Here is a 23,132-nt window from a genome sequence, read left to right as displayed (position 1 = left end):
AAGAGTTGACTTCACTGTTCCTACAAAAGCTGTAATGGAGGGAGTACATGTTGGAGTTTTGAACAAGAAAAGACCTTCCTCATTATTCTTTCCTTGTTATAGCAGAGCCCTTGAAGCCTTGTCCTGCACAATTATATCAGTATCATCCATAGTAATATAGCATTTGTTATCCTTACAAAGCTTATTGAATGAAAGAAGATTCACTACTAGCTTAGGAACATGTAAAACATTCTTTAGCTGAAACGTATGATCTGATAGTGTAATAGATGATGCTCCAACATGTTTAATTTGCAAACCTGCTCCATTACCAATAGTAATGATATTCTGAGAGTCATATGGCTTAGCAATGGTCAGATTTCTCAGGTCAAAAGTCATGTGATAAGTAGCACTACTATCTCCAATCCATATATCATGTAAAGCTGAGGTAGATCCAGAAGAACTTGCACCATAATTACCAGTTTGTGTTGCACTCAAAGCAGTGAGAGAAGCAGGAGCACTAGAACCTTGATAAGCATAATTGCTTCTCTGATTGCAATCCATTGCGGCATGACCTTTCAATCCACAAATCTGACACACAATGACATTGTTAGAAGGATGATTAGTAGGAACATCTGTTTTGTAATAGCAATTAACAGCAGTGTGTCCTTTCTTGCTGCATATCTGATACTTAGGAGGAGCACCAACATTGTTTCTATACTCTCCACCAACATTGGAAGTATTAGCAGGGTTTTGATAACACTTGCTTGCAATATAACCCTTCTTGTGACAGATTTGACACTCAACATTCTTGTAATTGGTATTAGCACTGTGTCATTTTCTCCCACAAATCTGACATTTTGAACCATTTTGAGGTCTATAATTTCCAGAACCATCTGAACTTTCACCTTGAATGGTCTTGGAATCTCCCTAGCTTCCTTGTTTAGAATCATTTCTAATCCAAAATCCTTTTCCTTTGTCACTGTTGTTATAGCCAGACCTCCATTTGCCATCTGAGTTACTAGACTCACCATTAGACCTGAAATATCCTCTTGCAGCCATAGCAGCCATCTCACCATTAGGTTCAAACCTATTCATTATATCTCTTAATTGTTGAAAACTCATCAGGTAGACCATTTAGTGCCACCACAATAATATCTTCATCATCAATTGCTATACCAACAGACTGTAACTGATCTCTTGAATGTTTAATTCGCAGCAAATACATGTCAACACTATCAACTCCTTTCTTGATAGTTTGAATGTCAGTTTTGAGCTGCATAATGCTTGCTCTTGACATAATAGAGAATTTCTCAAGCAAAGCAGTCCAAGCATCCTTAGCACACTCACTTCCGACAATAACATCCATAATGTCATCATCCAAAGTTGCCATTAACAGACCAATTAAAGCTCTATCAGTCTTTTTCCATGCAAGATAAGCTGCATTAACCTCATTTATGACCTCTCCATCCACTGTGATAGCAAACTTTGGAGGACACACATTGCTTCCATCAAAAAGTCCAAACAAATCATTTCCTCCAAGAATATATTCAAACTGATAACTCCATTTTACAAAATTACTCTGAGTTGATCTCATTCTGTGTGATCCCCATTCTGCAATAAATGAACAAAATTCACAGCTTTCCAACACTTAATTGCTCTTTATTATGACAAATTCTCATAAATCATCAACCACATCAGTCATACAAGACTTGATTATCTCCAAGCTCATTTTAATCTATTATCACTGCAAGTTAGTATCCATTATCATCTCTTATGATCTATTATCTCCTTGTTCACAATCAACCGCTGCTTTGTTATCTTCTATTATCAAACTGACCAAACTGAACAAATTTCATCTTCTAGGCATAAACCTCACAAATCAACATGATAATCATCATCTATGAGTAAATCCAAAGCTTCGATGACACTTTATCACACTAGAATCACATATCTAAAAAAAAATCCACTACTCCGATGAACACAAACAAGCTCACAAAGACTCACATAATATAATCGAGTCCAAATTTCAACCTCACAAGCACATCTTAGTTAAATCTATGAGAAAATAGCATAAGGAGAACAATATAGGGTGTTCGAACATCATTCTCAACAAAGATTAAGATGCGGAAGCATAAACATGAAGCGATCTAACCACACAGAGTCACAGAATCAAGCACCATGGCTCTAGTACCATGATAACATAGTGCTCATAACTAACCTGCAATGGCTTGATGTTGAAGATAAAGAAATCAAAGCAGAGCAGAGCTCTGAAGCTTTTCAGAATTAAGAATTATGATCAACCAGTCCAAAGTTTAATACAACATGAGCAATTTATAGTTAGGACCGATATACCCAACTAACTATTACAATACTGAAAAACGTGAGAAAACACACAGAAAGCATGACATGAAAATATCTATTTCTATAAAAATATCTAATGACAGTTGGAATCGATATTACTTCTTTTGAACACGTCAACACATCATCATTCTCTTCTTCTAACAGCCTCCCTCAATCTCAGTGTGGGATAAAACACTGAGATTGGAGCAATGTTGATTAAAGAGAGGGCTATGCAGACATGTTGACTTTCAATAATTACAATCTTACTCCTGGCAGTAAAAGTCGAAAAGTTATTATTTTACTTAAACAGTAATTAATTTATTTTCTCATTTAAACCTTTTTAACTTTAAGATTTCCGATTTAAAATTAGATTAAGGGACTTTAGTATATTCTGCTAAAGCGTACTTTTAGTTTTTCAGTTAAACGTCAAACTCGATTTTCGTCCGGATCAGAAATCGATGAACACTTAAGCATGAGAGATTTAAATGACAGAAAAATAATTTCAATCTTTTCATTATCGGTGATTTCGTCGTCCTGATATCCGGCACCGCATCTTATTTATTATTGGTGATCCCGTTGTCCTGATGTCCGGCACCATACTGTATTATTGGTGATTCTGTCGTCCTGATATCCAGCACGGTGTCTTATTTAGTATCAGTGATTTCGTTGTCCTGATGTCTGGCACCATACTGTATTATCGGTGATTCCGTCGTCCTGATATCCGGCACCGTGTCTAATTTAGTATTGGTGATCCCGTTGTCGTGATGTTCGGCACCATACTGTATTAACGGTGATTCTGTTGTCCTGATATCCGGCACCGTATACTTTATCGTAAATGGTAATGTTGTCCTGATTTTCGGTACCATGACTCGTGAATGGATAGTACTAGACGCATAGTTCACCCGAAGGTATCTAGTGGCGTTGGTCTGGAGGCTAGTAGTTTGATAGCGTTCGAGGCTCGTTGGTTGTTGTCCAGTCCTAAGGATCTTATTTCACAATGTCCAGCTTTCCGATCTCCGAGTTGGATCCAATTGACGCAATTAGCGTACTCTAGTATTCCTCGTCTTCCGACCTGTTTATTTACCTTCTTGTTGGACCGAGTTGACAATTGAGACTCAGACATGTTCTTTGTTTAATGTTTGAGTCTTACATCGCTACCTTCCACGTTTGTTTGTTTGCATTTATATTTCGTTTGCTCCTCATACCGTACTGTCAGTTTATTTTTATTTCTATTCATAGCCTTATAGTTTTGATTGATAGGTAGTCTACACATCGTATTTGACGTGTTGTTTTCTTATTAATTCGGAGCTACGGCGAATACTGTTGCATTCCGGTCCCGGAAATGGTCTCGGGGTGTGACAATCATGTTCCCATTATTTAATAGTACATACTCTCATCGTTTGTCGACTCATTGTGTAACTAGCTTAGCATAGATTACAGTTACGTATGATTAAAGCTCACCTTCAATGGTAAATAAAAATGCAACAAAAATACTGGATCATGATCATAATGTTTTGGAGTAGCTAGAAGTACTAGAGATCGAGATGAATTGTTTTAACCCCTGCAATTTCCCTTTTTTTAGTAGTAAGAACTAACAAAGGCCCCCATGCCTTTATTCCTTTTGTTAGGATCAATGGTTTAAATAGCGGTTATCGGCATCGTATCGGTTTTGTAAAATAATGATATAACGGGGATATATCGAGATATATCGGATTTATCGTTTTTGTTAATTTTTAATTTAAATTTAATATATTTATAAATATATACTTCAAAATATACCAAATAATATTAACTACTAAGTACTAATTAAACAAAAATATGTGCACAAAAGATAGATTGAGATATTGATTATGCATTCATGCATTATAAACTCTCTCATCATCAGAATCAAAGTCAAACTCATATTCTTTATTATCTTCATCCTCATCTTATGAGATAAAATCATCTTCATAAATCACCTTCTGCCTATTTACGTTGAAATTCCTCAAAACGACATCATTTCATTAAAAAAAATCACTGAAAAAAAAAGTAACAAGAAAAAAAAGTCAACACAAAAAGGTCAACGAAAACAAATCATCAAAAACAAAAGTCACATAAAAAAAAAGTCAACCGAAAAAAAAGTCAAACAAAAAAAGTCCACCGAAATATCGGGTCAAACCGAGTTTGACCCGATATATCGCATGTTGACCGATATATTGAGACGATATGACATTTATCCTATCGATTTCTAAATATCACCGATATATCCCGATATTTAGAACACTGGTTAGGATGTCGAAAAATCCTCTATGTACTCGAAGGTGGATGCAAGTACGTGAACCAACAAATTCAACACATATCACAATCGTCCATATATAGTGGTGCAGGTGTGCATTGGTGCACGTATCAAATACTCTCTGAGTCTCAGAGGATCGGAATTTTTTTTTTTCGTTATATCATCAGTTCATCACGGTTTAGGATTTCTTGACCCGTCTCAAATATGTATTGAATTTAGTCGTCCTAAATTAAACCACTTTTTTATTTGTATGTCTGTCTGTCTGTGATTGATTGCCAACTTAATTATATCTCAAACAGAGGCGGAAGGTTTTGTGATATAGTGCAGACTGCAGAAGACTATACAATTTTGTGTTTTGTTGTTGGCTATTAAAACTCGATCTTCTATCATGACTTCCGAGTTTTTAGGTATCTTTTTCCATCAAATTTTACATTTACGTACTTTGATAAGGTCTTTTGCCTTCCTCATCACTTATCCCCCACTGGATTCGTCTAATCTGGGCTCCAACAGTGTTCTTGAAGCTTGTTGGGTCACTGGGTTGGGCTGCAGAAGTCCCTAAAGTTGGGCTCCATGTAGGAAGCAATGGATAACAATATAAGATCAGTGTCATTTGTACAAATAGAAAGCTAATGACAATGATTGGTGGCCTCTGCTCTCTCTCTGTCTCCGAATCTGTCTCTCTCTGCCCGTATATATATCACCGACGAAGGTTCCTTCATCTTAAAGGATTGATATCACCCAACCAGTACGTATCGTTTTACTGCATATCCCATCTCTATGTAGCTAGTCACCAAGTGTTACGAGGTGACATGGAGTCATGGAGTTTGTATTAGAGCTCGACCATGTAAGAGTGTGTAAGACCTCATCCCTTTTGTTCTCTTCCTCTTGAATAAAATTTAAGACAGTTGCACCTTGCAGGAAATGATGATGGTGATGTTAGAGAAAACAATGGGCTGAGGGCACAAACACCAAACCAGCATCAATAATATACTCCTTGGATCGATGTCCTTTTCGAAAATGCATTTATACGTTTTTTTTTTGGTAATGAAAATGCATTTATACTTTGGGGATATAGATAGCTTTTCCTTTTTTTTTTCCTTGGATTTGGATATAGGTAGCTTAACAGCTTATCCTTACAATCTTAATAATCTTACAGGGGAAAAATCAAACAGTCGATAATATAGAGTCGCGATCGTATGTTGCGATTAAGCAGCTAATGAAGCAGATCACTGTTCACTGACAATGATATATATGAAAATAGAAATTTGTGAGATGGAGATGAAAAGATTGTCAATACAGGTTTACAAATAGTGCAATGATCAAATATTTTCTCGATCGATGGCAAGATATTGGTCGTTCAAAACTTTAATATAAATTCCAAATTCAAAATTCAAAATGTAATGTTTTTATATAAATACTGTAATATTTCTCTAGCCTCCTTGGAGAGAACTGAGGAGGTGTGTCACGCACTCAAATTTCCAAATTCAAAGTGATCATGAATTGTTGCCTAAATTGTACAAATATTAGATCATCAAAATTATCATAAAAACTTTCTCCTTGCTAACCTTCTCATTTCTCAATCCCTAGAAATGGAATTGGATTAAAAAGGAGCAACAATCAAAGAGGGTTTGTTACAAAATTGTTACGTGGACAAATATAACCCAGCTCCCCCTCGATCATTATTCCAAACCCGAGGGTATTTATGTCAACAAACTACACTCGATTGCGTATAGCAAAAGAAGCAGGTGACTTGGCTGATAGCGTGAAAATGAAGTCCCAGATTAAAAAATTAAATAAATCAATCAATCCCTCTCTTCTTCTTCTTCTTCTTCTTCCTCCTCCTCCTCCTCTTCAAAACCTCCGACACCCTGTTCGTCTTCTACGCTCCTTCTTCACTGTGGACTCGATTCCCGGTCACCGGATAAATGCTGGTGCAGCGGAGAGTGATGACGTGGCGCTCCGTGGCCAAGTCTCTGCAAGCTCTTTTGGCGCATGCCTTGCTTTTCACATTCACCCTTCTCCTCGTCCTCCGCCTCCACCACGCCGCCCGCTACCACTGGTGGTCCGTAATTTCATTCACCTCTTCTCTTTTTCTTGGTTCTGTTTTTTTTCAATTTCCGGCGAGACTGTAATAATATAGGCTTTTCTCTTTGTTAATTACATTGTTACGGATTTTTTTATATGTGAATTGGTCAAGTCTATTTACCTTCATGCGTTTAAACTCCTCTGTAATTTTGTAATTTCTGGATTTGTTTGCCGAGAATTACAGCTGGAATTAGTAAAATTTTGTGGTGTGCGGTTAGTGATATATGGTGTATTGTTGTTTATCTGGTAGTTTTTACTAGATAAGAACTAGGAAGTGCATTTTCCAGTGCTAGCTTGATTGAGCATAGACTGCTTAAATGAGCTCTGGCTCCGATTTTCGATGTTTTCAAGTAGATATTGTGTTGCTTGCTGTGTTTTTTTTCCTTTTAAAGGAGTTCGGATGATTTTTTTACGATTGGAACTTCGTAGAACCGGAGTTGCAAACAGATTATTTCCTCAGGAACTTATCAAGATGTAGGAAATTAGTTGTATAGACAAGTAACTTAGGTTTACATGTGAGGAGTGGGGATTGTAGGAGAAATATGTAAGGTCATCTCGTGCAAGAAAGCCGCATTGTAACTTCTTGTTGCTGCGTGAGAGCGTGTTAAGAGTTGCATACATCTCTGATTGTTTGCTGTCTGAATAATGCAGGATCATATTTTCCCCTCTCTGGCTTTTCCATGCAGTTGTAGCAAGAGGCAGATTCTCATTACCAGCTCCTGTGCCCCCTAATGACCGCCACGTATGAAATTCCAACTTCTCTGGGGTTTGTCATATTTGTTATGTGAAAACCTGTTTTTACTGCTGCGGTAGGCAATTCAGTGTCTTTACTTGTTTTTTAACCAATAGACAGAAAAGTAAAGATTTACCTTCCATTGACAGTGGGCACCACTTCATGCTGTCATGGCGACCCCGTTGCTCGTAGCGTTTGAATTACTGCTTTGTATATATCTAGAGAACAGATACGGTATGCAGGCAATCTTCTAACTTTTTGATAAGTTGATAAATGATTATCTTGCACTATCACTTATCGCAACTTTATATGTCTGCAGTTCTAAGCTTGAAGATTGTCTTTGTGCCATTGTTGGCTTTTGAACTAGCAATTTTATTTGACAATGTCAGGTATTATGGTACTTCCATCAATTAGGCATTTTCCATTTCTTATTGTTTTTGGGTAACCATTTATTTATGCTGTTCTGTAATTGTAAATTAACCTACTTTCACATTTTCATTAAACTTCTCGGAGACTTCTAAATTGTAGTTAATTGCACTATTGAGAATAATGAACTAGCTAGAAGCTTCATCTTCCTATAAAAGATTTGGCAAGACGTTTATCCATTACTTTCTCTATTAGTAATTCTTAACCTCCAATTAAGCTGAAAAGTTTGAGGGCAATGTAGTTACCATTGCTCTTATTAATGCTTGACTTATGTATTGGATTTATAATTATTGTTTCTGTTGTATAGGATGTGTAAAGCTCTAATGCCTAGTGATGATGACACCATGAGTGACGATGTGATATGGGAAACACTTCCTGTAAGTTTGACACTATCTATTGTAGAATTGAATTAACAATTGGCTTAAGTGGGTGCTAGTGACTACTATGATTTGTAGTTTAGCGCATCTATCTATTCTGCTCACCTTGGTTTTTATGATAAGAGAATTCAGTAAGTATTTTGTTTATATAGATTATGGACTGAATCTAAAGGCCTAACAATATTGTTAAATTAAATATAAAATTATTAGGCGTGGTCAAGACATGAATCTGTTATTTTCTGTAAGAAAAAAAAAACAAAATTGTAGCTCTGTTTTGAAAACGAAAAAAAAGTAATGGCAGTCAAGACCTTCATATCTTAACATATCTACTCGAATTTGGAAACTGGAATATAGCTCTGTTTGGAATATATCCAACCCAGTTTGGTACTCTAAACCCTAAGACCTTCAGATCTTTAAAAAAAATATATAGCTCTGTTATTTATATATTTATTTTTACCAGTTAGTTGCGAAAATGGAAACTGTTCTGGAAATATGTTCCTTCTCTTGATATTATTTGACTATATCTACTCGAATTGTATGGATTGGAAGTTACACTCCTTTTTACTGTCCATGCTGAATTACCAAACTTTTACTTCCAGCACTTCTGGATTTCTATATCTATGGTCTTCCTTATTGCCGCCACCACATTCACTCTTCTAAAGATAAATGGTAAGTTTTGGTTTTCTGCTCACTTATATTTGATGACATCTGTTATTGTATTGTAATGACATTCTTTCATCTCTCAGAAGTGTTTTCTAGTAATGTAGTTTACTTATGATGCTTACAAGTTATACAGTCCACAAAAGTTTTCGAAAAAGGGACCATAGTAAGCTTATGTGAATGATGATCAAATTGCAAGTATGCATATACTTTCTTCATGCTTTGCAGCCTGTAGTTAACAAATAATATTCATTAGATCAGCTATTCTCGGGCTTTAGTAACTTCATCTGACATGCAGGTGATATATCTGCTCTTGGCTGGTGGGACTTGTTTATAAACTTTGGGTACAGTTCATTTTATGCTTACAAATAGTTGATCATATCAATCTTTGCTATTGTCCTTCTTAACCTGTTGAAGTTTGTTTATCCTTTAACAGCATTGCACAGATGTTTGCCTTTCTTGTTTGCACGAAGTGGTATAATCCAGCAATTCACAGACATGCTCACTCTGGGGAAGCATGTTCGTCTTCAGTAACCATAAGATATCTTGATTGGAATAGAGGCTTTGTAGTTTCTTCAGAAGAAGACCAAGAAGAAAGTGGAATATGTAGCCTGCAAGATATTGGTGGACATATTATGAAAATTCCTTTAATTACGTTCCAGATTCTATTGTTTATGCGGTTAGAGGTAATAGGTGTTTGCAAAGCACTATTGTTTTAACACTTTGTAATTTTCTCAACATGTCATCTTCTAAAGAAGACCTATCTTTCAGGGAACACTCTCTGGTGCCACTCAAATCTCAATTCCACTTCTTTTTGCTCCTCTTCTTTTACTCCAAGGAGCTGGTGTTTTATATGCTGCATATAGATTGATAGAGAAAATTGTACTTTTAGTACGTAGTGGAGTTGTATCTGAAAGATACTTGGTCATAACATCAAAAGTCCGTGATTATTTTGGCTTCCTGCGCCATGGTTCTAGGTAACTCGTTACTTTAGGGGTATTCAATATTCAACTATATCTTTAGAGATTTATGTTGCAAACTCCAAATGAACTAGATGTTACTGTGTAGCCATTCTTATTTGTATGATGCATCCTTTTGATAGGCTTCTGGGTTGGTGGTCAATAGATGAAGGAAGTAGAGAGGAACAAGCTAGACTTTTCTCTGCTGGAGCTTCAGGGTCCGTGCTTCCTTTACTCCATACTTTCATTTATTTCTGCAAAGTTTAGGCAATCTTCTTATATGTCCTCGTGTCTTTTTAAGACTAGTCCTCATCAATGAATTATGTTGATTGAAGAACTATGGAAATTACCTTTTAGACACTGCACCGGACTTCATTCTAGGCTGGGAAAATTCCAATGCTTGATGAGTAATTCATACAATGCATGGCAGTATGGCGCACTTGATTGCAGGATATAAAAAATGTTTGTCTCTAATTTGTTGAACTGTTTGACTTCTTGCATGTGGATCTCTTAATGCGCGTATGCACTCAAACATATATCCAGCTATGGATGATTCCATCTTATATGTGTTTGAAGAATGTGGAAGTTTACTTTGTGAGGCAGTGATCTGCCAATGGGCAGAGCGTCAGAATTTTTAGTCCTTTTCTGTTTATTTTTGCTATATGTATTGGTTTTATCACTTTTCTAATGTGTGATTGATTATTCGTAGATGCACTGTTTTCTTACTTTTCTAGTACTAGCTGCTGCCTTGTGTGGATATAGAAGTATCTTGCAAAGTAATAACATTTACATCATTGTCATCATTACTTTCATCTTTTGTTCAGGTATAACACTTTTTCACCTGATGTGGTGAAGAAGATGCCTAGGTCTGACCTTGTTGAGGAGGTGAACACTAAATAATTTCTTAAGAATATTTTTGCCTCTAAATTGAACCGTTTCTCTTCATTACAGCAGTGTTGATATTTGATAGTGTAATGGCATTTTTAATTTTTTAATTTTTTTTCTTCCTTTGTCAGATTTGGAAACTGCAAGCTGCACTTAGTGAGCAAACAGAAATCACGAAATTTAGCCAGCAGGAGTACGAAAGACTTCAGAATGTAACTTCAATTGACTTCTGTTTTTTTCAATAATGGTTTCTAAAGTTTCCTTGACAACTGATTTCAACTAATATAAGCCCTTCGTATGCCGACAGTAATTAAATTAGTTGCATGAGTTTTCTTTTGTCCTGAGCATAAATCCATTTTAGCCACTTTTCCTGTCAAGAGCTATTCTTCTTTGTTTACATCTTCAATTATCTTGTAGCATCTTTTCTCTACCTATTAATTTGTTTTTCAAGAATCATTATGCTGACGTTAGGAGGGAAATGCCATTCAACTAAAATCAGCCGGTGAAGTTGATGAATCTTTGAAATAGCCTATTTAGTTGTTTGTTCTGATAACCAGATAATGTATATTAATATTTTGAATTTCCGATATTACCCATCTTGCATAACAATTATTTGAATGGTTCAATGGATCCAACAGGAAAAGATTCTATGCAGAGTATGCTTTGAAGAACAGATTAATATAGTACTCCTCCCATGCAGGCATCATGTTCTTTGCAGGTAACACCATCTAACCTTCCGTCTTCATTTTTTTTACCATGGCTGTATGCTCAAGGACTTACGGAGAATTGTTCTAATCGTTGCTAATCTTAATTCTGACTGCATTTCAGCTCTTGCTGTGAGAAGTGTAAAAAGTGCCCCATTTGTCGGGTCTGTATTGAACAGCGACTTCCAATATATCATGTATAATTTCAAACAAGTAAAGCAGGAAGTGCAGCAGCTCCAGAACTCCCAAGTTGTTGGTTGTGAATTTTGGTTAAATCCAGCAATCGGAGTCTGGCAAGTCTGCTTCCTTTTGTTCATGCTAGAGTGTTGTAGTTTCATACTGAACAACTGTTAAATGTATAGCCTTACGGTCAACATCAGCTGTCCTGCATTTGAAGTTTTCTTGCTCAGTGTCACTGTTATTGTCGTCGGTATAGTCATCCACCAGTCTAGCATTGTCAAGTCGGGAACTGTGGATTGGACTCTTTGTAATTTCAAAAGTTATGTTTATTTTTTATTTAATGTCTTTTCATTTGGACCCATTGTCAAGGAGACATCACATATTCTTGCTTTCACTGTATATAACTTCTTCACTACAAGATGTACGTTTCCAAAAGTTTGGTGAATGGTGATCATAGTGAAGGAATGCCACTAAGATGCCTGTCAAAGATCAATTAGCTGGATATATTACCATAGCAGATTGCTTATTATTGCACTAGCTTATTGATCTATGCCAATTTTGGTAGTTTAGTTGGAGTCTGAAGCTTGTACAATTCATACGAAAAAACAATCATAACATCATCATTTATTTTCACATACTTGGGCATTACATTAAGTAACCAAACAACCCATAATAATCGCTGGATCATTTTCATATGCAAATGAACATCCAGTTTCCTTGCTATTACCAAATAATGAAATTATCACATTTTTGAAGTAAACGTGGGAATGCCAAACAAATTGTGGAACGAATTCTACTGAAGAACAAGCGGAAATGTCTTGATGATAAAATTTTGCAATATTCTTCAGGCACAAGTAAGCGTAATTGCCCTGGGTTCAACTCCGATCACCGCTGCGTTCTTGGTGGCAATTTTATCAGTCTCTAGCCTCCCCCCAAGTTTGACGAGAAAGTCATTGAAGCACTCATCCAAGGCCCTAAAAGACTCTTCAGGGTAGAGAGTACCAATATCAACATCATTAGGTCCTTCAATGGGGAAGTTAGTTTGACAACCTTTGATAAAGATATCATGAGTGAATGAGGCAACAATACTTTGTGGAATACGATTCTCTGCAATTTACAAAATAAGATTGTGTGTAAGTTTTGTAACATTACGCCTAGGATAGACTAAGATATAGAATGAGATGGAATGGACCTGCAGCCATAGCCAGTAAGTCGTTCTCAGTTACGGTGACTCTTGGGAGAGTCCGGCCAATTTTCTTCTCCCACAGTGAAGCAAGTCCGTTGATATCATATAAATTGCTTGGTGGTCGGAAGTGAACATTTTTGTTCATAGTTCGGATGTCGTCCACCGTCTTCATTGTGAATTTCCCGATATCAGGGCCGTCTACGAAGTAGGCTGTGCGCCAAATAATGTCAGAGAAATGAGAGATACTTAATTGAAATGCCACCAATTTCACCCTAAATTCTTAAATTCAAGGACAACATTGTGCATTGTCACTGTCAGTTTGTTTGCATCAAAGAGAATTAATGATCAAACAAACTGTTGGGCCAACTAGTGCGGGCGAAGTGCTGGTTCATTCACTTAGTCTTATAATTTGTGAATGAGGATAGTCTCTATCACCCAAAAAAAAACAGAAAAAAACTGTACTCTCATATATGGGATTTGTTGTTTTTAGAGTTTAGTCATATTAACTGCAAAATTACATAGAGGTGGGTTGTCATAAGGTTTACTAAAAGTGCTAACCTTTATGATAACTTAAGATGAGCGTCAGTGAGAGTGCATGTGTTTGATTCTGATGTTCTCTTATGTATGTTTATGAATTTATAAACATACATACAGTATAATTTTACAGCATTTTAATTTTACGAATTCAGTTATTTTAAAAATCAAATTATATATCTTGTTAGAATGTCGGCTACGATATTCGAGGCTTTCACATTATCACCCGCTGGAATCTGGTCTTAAAAAACCTTATCATTTATCAATATCATTTCATGATTTTGTAGCACCTCTATGAGAACCAATATCTTTGCGTAGGCTTTGGTTAAGGAATTATTATATACGGGAAAAGATGATACCATACCTTTGACTGTGCCATCACCGTAGATCTGGAACTTATCCAACGGTGGAACAACCTCGGAAGGATGCTTGTTGTCGTAGTAGGGCCACGAAGCAATAGAATTGCAACAAATATACGTGTATGGAACCCCACTCTTCTCAATCGCACGCCTCACCTCGCGCTTCTCCAAGTACATTCTCAGACCCGGTTCCACCGGGTCGGCCCGGTCAACGTCGTGACCGAACTCCGACGGCAGAAACCTCTGAAGCAAGTAACGGAATGGTCAGTTTATGTTTCACCTTTAAGAAAGAGAAACACATTTGATTTACCAAATCAGATTTACCTTGATCGTTCCGACAGAAGTAATGGCTTCGATTAGGGTAATCTGGTCTAAAATTGTAGCACCACCCACGGCTGATATGACTATCTCAATCTCATGCTCTTTCAGTATCTTCTCCATCAATGGCTTATCACTCATCACTCCCTGAAAATTTAATCAAAATAAATGCAATTAGAAAGTTGAAAATGTTTTACAGGTCCATAACCCTATAGTCCTAGATAGTGTTGGTTTATGATTCGAACTCGGTCAGTTTTGCGAAGATGTTTCGGCTTAAGAATGTGTTACGTACATGTAAGATGATGGCGCCTCGATCTTTGAGGGACTTGATGGTGTCGGACTTGGAAGGGGGAGAGGGGCCGGGTCGGACGAGGACATAAGTGGGCAGGCCGGCGTCGAGGCTAGCTTCGGCGACGAACTTTCCAATGAAGCCGGTGGCGCCGATAATGAGGACTCGACCACTCTTGTTAGCAGAGGCAACAGAAGGTGACACCGTCATGACTGCTGCTGATGATCGAGGCCCTTTGTTGAGTCGCAACTCACAAGTGTTTCCTTTTTAATAGGAAAGTTTGGAAGTTTTTTCTCCCAAGGGGGTAGCTAGAACAGTACTATAGATGTTTTGAACTTTTGCAGTTGTGTCGCCAGGATTAAGTGTTGGGGGGTTTATATAAGGAAGAGGTAGATATACATACGCTCTCCAAATTACTATAATAGCTAGGAAGGAAAATATATATAACGAAACTGAAAGTCTTGTTTGCTTTGATTAAAATGATTAGAGAGATCGATCAGCTACCCAGTTTGGACGTGTAGCTATTCATGCATTGACTGATAGCTAGCTTAATTTGCTTGCTTGCTTTACCTTATGAAAGGTTTCATCTCTATGCTTGTTGGCATGTAACTTTACCTTAATTTTTTCTCTCAGCCATCTCTCTCCATGATATTGGTGCTCAAATTATAGGCATATTGTGTTTTAGTTATTGTAATGACTAATGAGAGAGAGGAGGCTGTAGTTTTATATGAGGTTAGAAGTCTACTTGTTTGAAAATAGATTATCCCAATTCCCAAATGGCTGGAGGTCTCTTCAACTTGAAGAAATATAATTATGGGGATGTTGGGAATGTTGTATTGGGGACTGGAAATGGAAATGATGAGAGATATATAGTGAAATTGTTTGCCGCAACTAGAGTTTGCTAATTAGTTACTTTAATCTTACGTACGCGTGCAAGTTAAGTATGTGCTAGGGCATCTGCAGCTTCTAGTGATTGATGATCGAATGTATGTTGGATTCGGCTGGCTTATGTCTGAATTGAACTTCTACTCTATGACAATATTTTGGTAAAATTATGGATGATAAAAACTTATTCTCATACCGATAAAGAAACCAACCAATAAGCTCCGGTGTTTTAAAATAATCATCTAATTTTATTTTCGGCTAAAAGATGAGTTAGAGAAAGAAAAAAAACCTCCCTAACACCCTAATCAATTAATTAAATTAAGAAATGATTAACGAGAGAGAGAGAGATAAAGCCAAAATCTCGAGGTTAGCAAAGTAACAAAACTCAAAAAACTGAAATTGGGGAAAACCCATAAAATCACCACTAAACCAGTTTATCGATATAATGTTGGGTCGTGACTCGTGATTAGCTAATACATCTGCAACTTTCTTCCCTTCACGAGAAATATGAGAAGATTGAAAAGTCATATATGATATGTACCTCAAAGGCTCAAACAACGTACTAAGCCAATTACCAACAAGTTGCCAAGGAAGAAGCTAGCACAGGTTAATCACGAGATGAACAAACTATACGCTTAAACCAAAAAATCACTACATACTAACATACGTACGATCGATCCACAACTAGAAGTTGACTGCTGCATCAATCAAATCAATTATTGTAATAATGTGTCATATACAACTTTCCGAAGCATGGCGATGCATGTTCATATCTACTACACAAGTGAATCTGCCTATATCATATCAGCTGCTAACCCCCTCTCGATCTGGGTTTTGAAACTCACTCCATCTGCTGCGCGCGGATATTCAAACGTACACATCCATGCATATACAAAGCTGTAGCAGCAAATAAATGAAGCCAGCAATGAGTTGCAAACCCATTCTAGCTGTAGTACGTACAAACATAGGCGGATAGATGTAGCAGGGTCTATGGCTGCAACCTAGACAAGCATTAAGGAATATATAAAAACCAAGTATGGCAATGTATCAAATTCAAGGTTGGTTCGGTTGGCAAGTTGGCCAATTTTTTTTTTCTACACTGAGGACAGATGTTCGAATCTCCCAAGGCATGTTTTTCGCGTGTTTTAATCTTTCTCTATTTTATTCCTCCTTCACAACATTCTTTCTTTAGCTAAATTACTTCTAATGTTATTATTTTGTTCCCATTTTCTTCGTTCTCTTTCTTTAATTTAAATTTTGTTCATAAACAATTAATTTTGCACTATTATATTACAATTCTAATATGTGTAAAGAACATATATATCTTAAGCATATTTACTGATTTTACTCATATTTCTACACTTCCTTTGAAAACTATTATTCTAGTGAGCCTAAGCTTTGACTTCAATCATCTTAAGAAAAAAAGTAAAAATTTCAACTAGCGTAAATATACTTTTAATCATGGATTCGCCACTGCGTACAAATATAGTGTTACGTACATGGTACACCTCCTGTAAGTTATACACACATGCGAGGTATGTTGAATGTATGCTTGAGACTAAATGGAAATGACAAAATATCACTTTTAAGTCAATTTTTTTTTGTAATTTTAAGTAATTTGCATGTGTTACGAAGTTTGATGATGCTGAACAAGGAAGTGTGAGACTGTGTGTGAGACACCGATTCTAGATTTGCAACCTACTGTACATACAAATAGTTGGATTTGCAAATTACAACCTTATGTACAATGAAATAATATTTTGTCTTTTGTAGGATTTAGTTAATGCATATCATTGCAATTGATAGAAAGATTCTATCAAGATCGAGTATTCTATCATTGCATATCTTTTATTTGCTAGCTTGTAATAGAGATGCCACTGTCTAATATATAAAAAAAACATAGATATTAATTACTACAGGTAGAGCCCAATTTGCAGTTGCAATTGGCTCGTGTTAATCAATCACAATATTAACCACTAGATGGTCAGATTGAAGCACACAAAGAAAACGACTTAGCTAGCTCAAAGCCTTAAACAAATTGTGTCCTGCTCTAGACTATTTGAGCCGTGGATGACCCACAAAAAGAAGTAGCCGGGCAGCTCGATCAATAATTCATGTCACATATATGTCATGATTCATGCATATTGTACTGATCATTTTATATCTACAAGTCCTTATCTGCCCATCTCATGTATCAGCTGCTAACCTTCTTGATCTGGGTTACGTTTGGAAACTTCTTTTCCATCTTCTTGCGAAAATTCAAACATACATTAACACGCACTAATGTTTGAGTTATCTGCAAACAGTACAGCACTGTCCTACCTACGCACTTCCCTTTCGACTTGTTCTAGCAATTCAGCTTCCCATCAATACTTAAAAGATTTTATACGTAGTACCTAAGTACCCAGAAGCATTTAAGTACGTACACTGATCATGCATATAAATTTACGTGATCGGTGATCCTACACCAAGTTACGTACGTTCACCTCAATAATTTACATACGCTACATATGTATAGCCAGATCTAATTAAATGTTATGATCGCGACTATACCAACGTACATCCTCGCGTTTTCATCTTCGGTGACCAAACATAGACAAGCCATATGCATCAATTTAAACGAGAGAAGGATTACACATACATACGGCATCCATCTACTACCCTTGTAGGACTGTATTTAGAGTTCCAGTTTCAAGTTTCAACTTAAGTTGAGCTAGAAACAAAGATATACGTACTAATATAGAAGGGGCTGGAGAGATTCTATGGTTCTTGAGGTATGATCAATTAGATATTATAATATATATAATGTTTTAAAGATGACACATTAGTACTTAAAGTTATATTTTATATGACATTTTAGTACTTATGTTGACTTCTTTGTTAAATACAGAGGGTAAAATTGACATTTACATATTATTTATCAAAATAAAAATACTATTAATATATAATGGGTTTAAGGCTATTTTCTATCACCTTTGTATTCATTATTTTTATATCTTTTGCGAGAAAATAATTTTAGGGCAAATTATAAAAAGGTATCATTTCTTAATTTATATTAGAAAAAAGTCATTACTTATGAATTAATTATAAAAAAATTATTATATTTAAGTGGAAATTATAAAAAGGTCAATAAATTAGAAAAAAGTCACTTTAAAAATATTTTATGGATTATTTTGCCATTTCTTACTTTTTTTCTTCTTTTTTTTCTTCTTTTTCTAATTTCGGCCATAACTTTCTCGTCCGGCGATAGATTTTGATGAAATTTGTACCGTTAGAAAGATCTCGTTCCTCTCTTTCATTTGATATACTACACACTCCAAATCGACCAACCTTACAAGGCGCAACAACCATCACAAAGGGTTGCCGCCATCAATAGCGGTGCTTCAAGCAATTCCGGCGAAACCAAAGCTCAAGGTTCCCTAATTCCTGCTATTCTCTTCATTCTGAGCATACTTATACCAATATCATTTGAATTTTAACAAAATTTCACATATTTCCACATTTCCACATTTCCTCTCGGCATGTCACAGCTCCTGTCATAGACACTGTCACAGCTTCTATCACAGACAATGTCACACCTACTGTCACAATCGCTATCACACTATCTATTTACACCCAATGTCACAACCTCTGTCACACTACTTGTCACAACCACTATCACACTACCTATTACATTAACTGTCACACCTCCTATCACACCCACTGTCACAGAAGCTGTCACACTATCTATTTACACTAACGGTCACACCCACTGTCATACTAATCTCATTTGAATTTTAACAAAATTTCACATATTTCCACATTTCCTCTCGGTATGTCACAGCTCCTGTCACAAACACTGTCACACCTACTGTTTTGGTATTGAAACAAGATTTACTCCTGCTTTGGGTTCCTGAAGAAGAACATTCTCTTCGGAATAACCAATCCCTACAAGTCACACTACCTATCACACTCACACTACATATGACACTTGTTATCACATTAGCTATCACATTGCCTATCACATTACCTATCACACTATCTATCACAATAGAAAATTTGTGTAACAGGTAGTGTGATAGGTAATGAAACTTTTTTTTTTGCCAATTGCCAGTTACCAATTAAAGCAAAAACAAAAGCAAAAGGTCAATCCCAGTAGTACAAGTTGGTTTACCATTACTTCTACTACTACATTCTTTAAGTTCCCCCCGGTTATATTTTTTATCGACAAGAGTCGGTGGGAGTAGGAAATTAGAATCATATCATTGAGCTTTGATGGTGATGTGTTTGGTTACATTGATATCCTTGTTTGGTTCAGACTTAACCACGGACGATTTTGGCCCCTGATATCATCAGCTCGAACTCTGCCTCACCGTGCAAGCAACCACCTGCGCCCATTGCTTCAACCTTGCCTTCACCGTATGTGGATTATCCCCGAGACCATATTTCATGTAGGGGCTGCCGATGGGGGAGTGAGAGTCGCACTCTGGCGGTGTAGGCGAAAACGAAGACGTCGGAGTTGTGGAAGACTTGTAGCTTCTGTTGACGGCGTAGTAAAGTCCCAAAGCGGGAAGAGTATTGGAGAGTCGCTGGTCGGCACTCTCCTCCTCCTCCGGCGGGTCAAATCCGAATGCCAACTCGATACACGCTTTCAACTCATCAAGGTCTTCGTCAGTTACGCTCTTGCTACGCTACTTTTACGGTGGTGTCACGCCTCGTCGCGGTAGGCGTCGGGAGACCACTACTTCTAACCCTCTCTTCAAGCAGAAGTTGTAAAAGAAAAGTAGTAGTGGCATCATGTAATTTTAGCCAACTTTTTGGGCAACGGTTAAGGATTTTTGAAATGTGATTTTTTTTCTAATTTTGAAATCTTATTTGATTTTTTTTCTAATTTCAAGTGTAAAACATGACTTTTTTTATAAGAAACCCTTTTTTAAGCTTTAATTGAAGGTGAAAATTTGAATTTATATTTAGAAAATCTAAATTTTGTGATTTAAAATATCCACGAGAATGTTTTTGGTTAATTAAAATATAGTCTCGCATCGTAGTTTTGTGAGACGATTGAATTTCATAAACATAAAATTGACTTATGCTATCAACATGATCCAAAAATATTAAATTAGATGCATAAAACGATTAAGATTTGAAGATAATAAACACATAAAACTCATGTTTTTATTGTATTTTTATAAATATATACTTTGATGTCTATTTTATCCTCTTATTAGTCAACACAAGTATCAGTGTCATAAAAAATCTAACTTCATATAACAAACTGTTCTCTTTAAAACATGAAGTGTCAAATTATCAAACTAGTCATAGGTTAGATAGTATAGAAAGAATTTATCCTCCAACAAATTTTGTTGGATTAAAAAATCCTAGCTTCAATATGTCCCAGTCATCCCCTTGTTCCAGGCCATACGTGAATTTGGGTCAATAATATAGTATGCTGCATGTACAATATTCGAACATTGAATATACAAACACAAACAAATGTGTAATGTGAGTCCTTCTCAGAAAAGAAAAAGAAAAAAAAAGTAATGTGTGTGTACACGGCAGTCTAAATGATCCCTATTACAGACTAATCCCATCTTGAATCGTCTAGCTTGGTTAGTACTTGCTATAAATATGCACTGGTATCAAAACCTTGTTCATCACTCCGGCCGATATATACAAAACGGAGCTCCATTCTGAAATATAAAAAAACGGATTTCTTTATTTGATTTACTTTCCGGTCACATTTATATATCTACACCATTTAGTATTTAAGTATATATATTCTACATGTACTAAGTTCATATATACAGATAATTTCTCAGGTTTGGACAGCTTTTTCGTTTGGATTTTCGCCGTTTCTCCACGATCTGGACGCCGGTTGTTGTTTTTTCTCATTGGAATGACACCACACCCTCCTAGATAATGTTGTGAGGAAGAAGAAGACGAAAGAGATCGAGATCGATGTCCACCATAATCGGTGGTGAAGTTATGAGTGAGGTTGCTGCATAGACCTCTGATCCCGATCTCATTCGCCTACTTCTTCATCGCAGCAACATCTAAAAATGTGTGGTGTCACTCCGGCGAGAAGAAACGGTGGCCGGATCATGGAGAAACGAAGGAAATCCTGACGGAAAATTCATCAGGACATCCGGAGCTGAGAAGCTATATATATATATATATATGTCGTTTGTGAACTTGAAGATAGATAGTATTTCCAGAAGCTAACCATGACTGCCATTATAAAAAAAAACAGCGTTATCGATCATTGGGTATGTTAACGTAGTGATTACCAGATGGGTGGCTGATCACACAGTTAGTTATTAGTGAGTGTTAGTTTGACACAAGAAGTATAGTGGTTCACCTCCCTCTCTTGGGGTAGGCTACGTCCACTTGAATCCACTAGTATAAGCAAATAGCCTTGAGTTATACAAGTAGTGATCCCATTTCTAAGTGGGATGAAGGGTCCCTTTTATAGGTGAAGGAACCTCTCACATTTACATATTATTCAATGTGGGACAAGTGCCCCTCTAGGCTTACTATGAAGTCATCTTGATGAGGTCGGAAAGGTGACTTCCCAGTGGTGTCTTGGTGAGTTCCGACTATCATTTGAAAGTTTGTATGACGAGGTACGCTATGAATATCATGGTTGAGCCACATAGTGACTTGTAGATCCGCCTAGAGAGTGATGCGTATGCTCGGTGGCATGTCATACTAGCTCTGTGCTAGTAGGGGTGCCAACATGTCCCCCCGCAGTCCCTAAGTAAGAGTAACTTCTTGCTTGGGGAGTTTATCAATCAACATGTCACCGAGCATAAGTGTCCGGGCGGTGACATACCCCTACCAGTCCCCGAAATCTTTAAGCAAATAGGGACTCTCAAACCTGCAAAATAAAGATAAAAGCATATGTGCCCGAAGTATGTCTGTTTTCATGGATAGCATAACAATGTACATGCGCGATGTGTGTTTGACACATGATGATGCGCGTGTATGTATGGTCCCGAATATGATATCGTACTCGAGTGTGCGTAAGTCCCCGTAACCCCTAGTCAGCGAGGCGGTTTTGAGTGATATGGCCTATGTGTGCGGTGTGCTTAGGCGAAGTAGTCTTGTGTGATGGCGCTTTGGACTAATATGGCCGCTACGGGTGAGTGTGGCTTTTATATGTCAATATGGCCTTTGAAGGCTAGTGAGACCTCTATAGGCTGGTGCGTCCTATATTGCAGTGTGCGTAGGACGGCGTTGAGCCACTACGTGTAGGACGTCTTTTGGACGTTGAATTAGAGCGTGGTGCGTCAATCATAGCATAATAGGCTACGTGTATGACGTCTTTTTGGCGTTGACATTTGAGCGTAAAGCTACTATCGTAGCGTAGTGAGCTTTACGCGTAAGATGTCGATCCCTCTTGGGTGTAGTGTGTCCTCTGAGCGCAGTGTGCTTTGCGCGTAGGACGGCTTGAGTCCTCTTGGGCGTAGTGCGCGTATTTACGCGGCTTGAGCCCTCTTGGGTGTAGTGCATCCATCGTAGCATAGATAAGCGTTACGCGAAGGACGTCTTGAGCCCTCTTGGGCGTAGTGAGCGTATTTACGCGGCTTGAGCCCTCTTGGGCGTAGTGCATCCATCATAGCGTAGATAAGCGTTACGCGTATGACGTCTTTGAGCCCTCTTGGGTGTAATGCGCGTATTTACGCGGCTTGAACCCTCTTGGATGTAGTCCACGTATTTACGTGGCTTGAGCCCTCTTGGACGTAGTGCATCCATCATAGCGTAGATAAGCGTTACACGTAGGACGTCTTGAGCCGTCTTGGGCGTAGTGCGCGTATTTAGGCGGCTTGAGCCCTCTTGGGCGTAGTGTATCCATCATAGCGTAAATAATCGTTACGCGTAGGACGTCTTTGAGCCCGCTTGGGTGTAATGCGCGTATTTACGCGGCTTGAACCCTCTTGGGCGTAGTGCACGTATTTACGCGGCTTGAGCCCTCTTGG

General features: G+C 37.3%; 2 protein-coding genes across 2 annotated transcripts; one reads left to right on the top strand and one right to left on the bottom strand.

Annotated features, from left to right (window-relative positions):
* Positions 1–6,417: 6,417 nt before the first annotated feature.
* On the top strand, positions 6,418–12,067 carry LOC126790296 (uncharacterized). The gene is made up of 14 exons (XM_050516485.1): positions 6,418–6,656; positions 7,331–7,421; positions 7,562–7,646; positions 7,732–7,801; positions 8,146–8,215; positions 8,815–8,884; positions 9,174–9,219; positions 9,312–9,561; positions 9,647–9,852; positions 9,978–10,052; positions 10,659–10,719; positions 10,851–10,931; positions 11,358–11,437; positions 11,548–12,067. Exons 1-14 carry the CDS (start codon positions 6,520–6,522, stop codon positions 11,624–11,626), a joined length of 1,401 nt encoding a protein of 466 aa, XP_050372442.1. The 5' UTR covers positions 6,418–6,519; the 3' UTR covers positions 11,627–12,067.
* Positions 12,068–12,199: 132 nt separating this feature from the next.
* Positions 12,200–14,647, bottom strand: LOC126790297 (leucoanthocyanidin reductase-like). The gene is made up of 5 exons (XM_050516486.1): positions 14,293–14,647; positions 14,007–14,147; positions 13,688–13,925; positions 12,796–12,999; positions 12,200–12,710 (listed from the first exon to the last, which is right to left on the bottom strand). The coding sequence occupies exons 1-5, from the start codon at positions 14,497–14,499 to the stop codon at positions 12,448–12,450; spliced, it is 1,053 nt and encodes a 350-aa protein (XP_050372443.1). The 5' UTR covers positions 14,500–14,647; the 3' UTR covers positions 12,200–12,447.
* Positions 14,648–23,132: the final 8,485 nt, after the last annotated feature.

The sequence above is a fragment of the Argentina anserina genome, chromosome 4, assembly GCF_933775445.1.
Source record: "Argentina anserina chromosome 4, drPotAnse1.1, whole genome shotgun sequence".
In the NCBI taxonomy this organism is placed as follows: Eukaryota; Viridiplantae; Streptophyta; class Magnoliopsida; order Rosales; family Rosaceae; genus Argentina; species Argentina anserina.
The sequence above is the reverse complement of the archived record's forward strand: the minus strand, read 5'-3'. Positions and strand labels throughout refer to the sequence as shown.

Bases quoted from the DNA above. Each gene is read 5' to 3' on its own strand.
- LOC126790297 (XM_050516486.1), bottom strand. From the start codon at position 14,499: ATGACGGTGTCACCTTCTGTTGCCTCTGCTAACAAGAGTGGTCGAGTC. The intron at 13,926-14,006 runs GTAAATCTGATT...TACTTGCTTCAG, and splicing joins CTTCTGTCGGAACGATCAAG to AGGTTTCTGCCGTCGGAGTT. The intron at 12,711-12,795 runs GTCCATTCCATC...TGTAAATTGCAG, and splicing joins CTTACTGGCTATGGCTGCAG to AGAATCGTATTCCACAAAGT.
- LOC126790296 (XM_050516485.1), top strand. From the start codon at position 6,520: ATGCTGGTGCAGCGGAGAGTGATGACGTGGCGCTCCGTGGCCAAGTCT. The intron at 8,885-9,173 runs GTAAGTTTTGGT...TCTGACATGCAG, and splicing joins CACTCTTCTAAAGATAAATG to GTGATATATCTGCTCTTGGC. The intron at 10,932-11,357 runs GTAACTTCAATT...TGGATCCAACAG, and splicing joins AGTACGAAAGACTTCAGAAT to GAAAAGATTCTATGCAGAGT.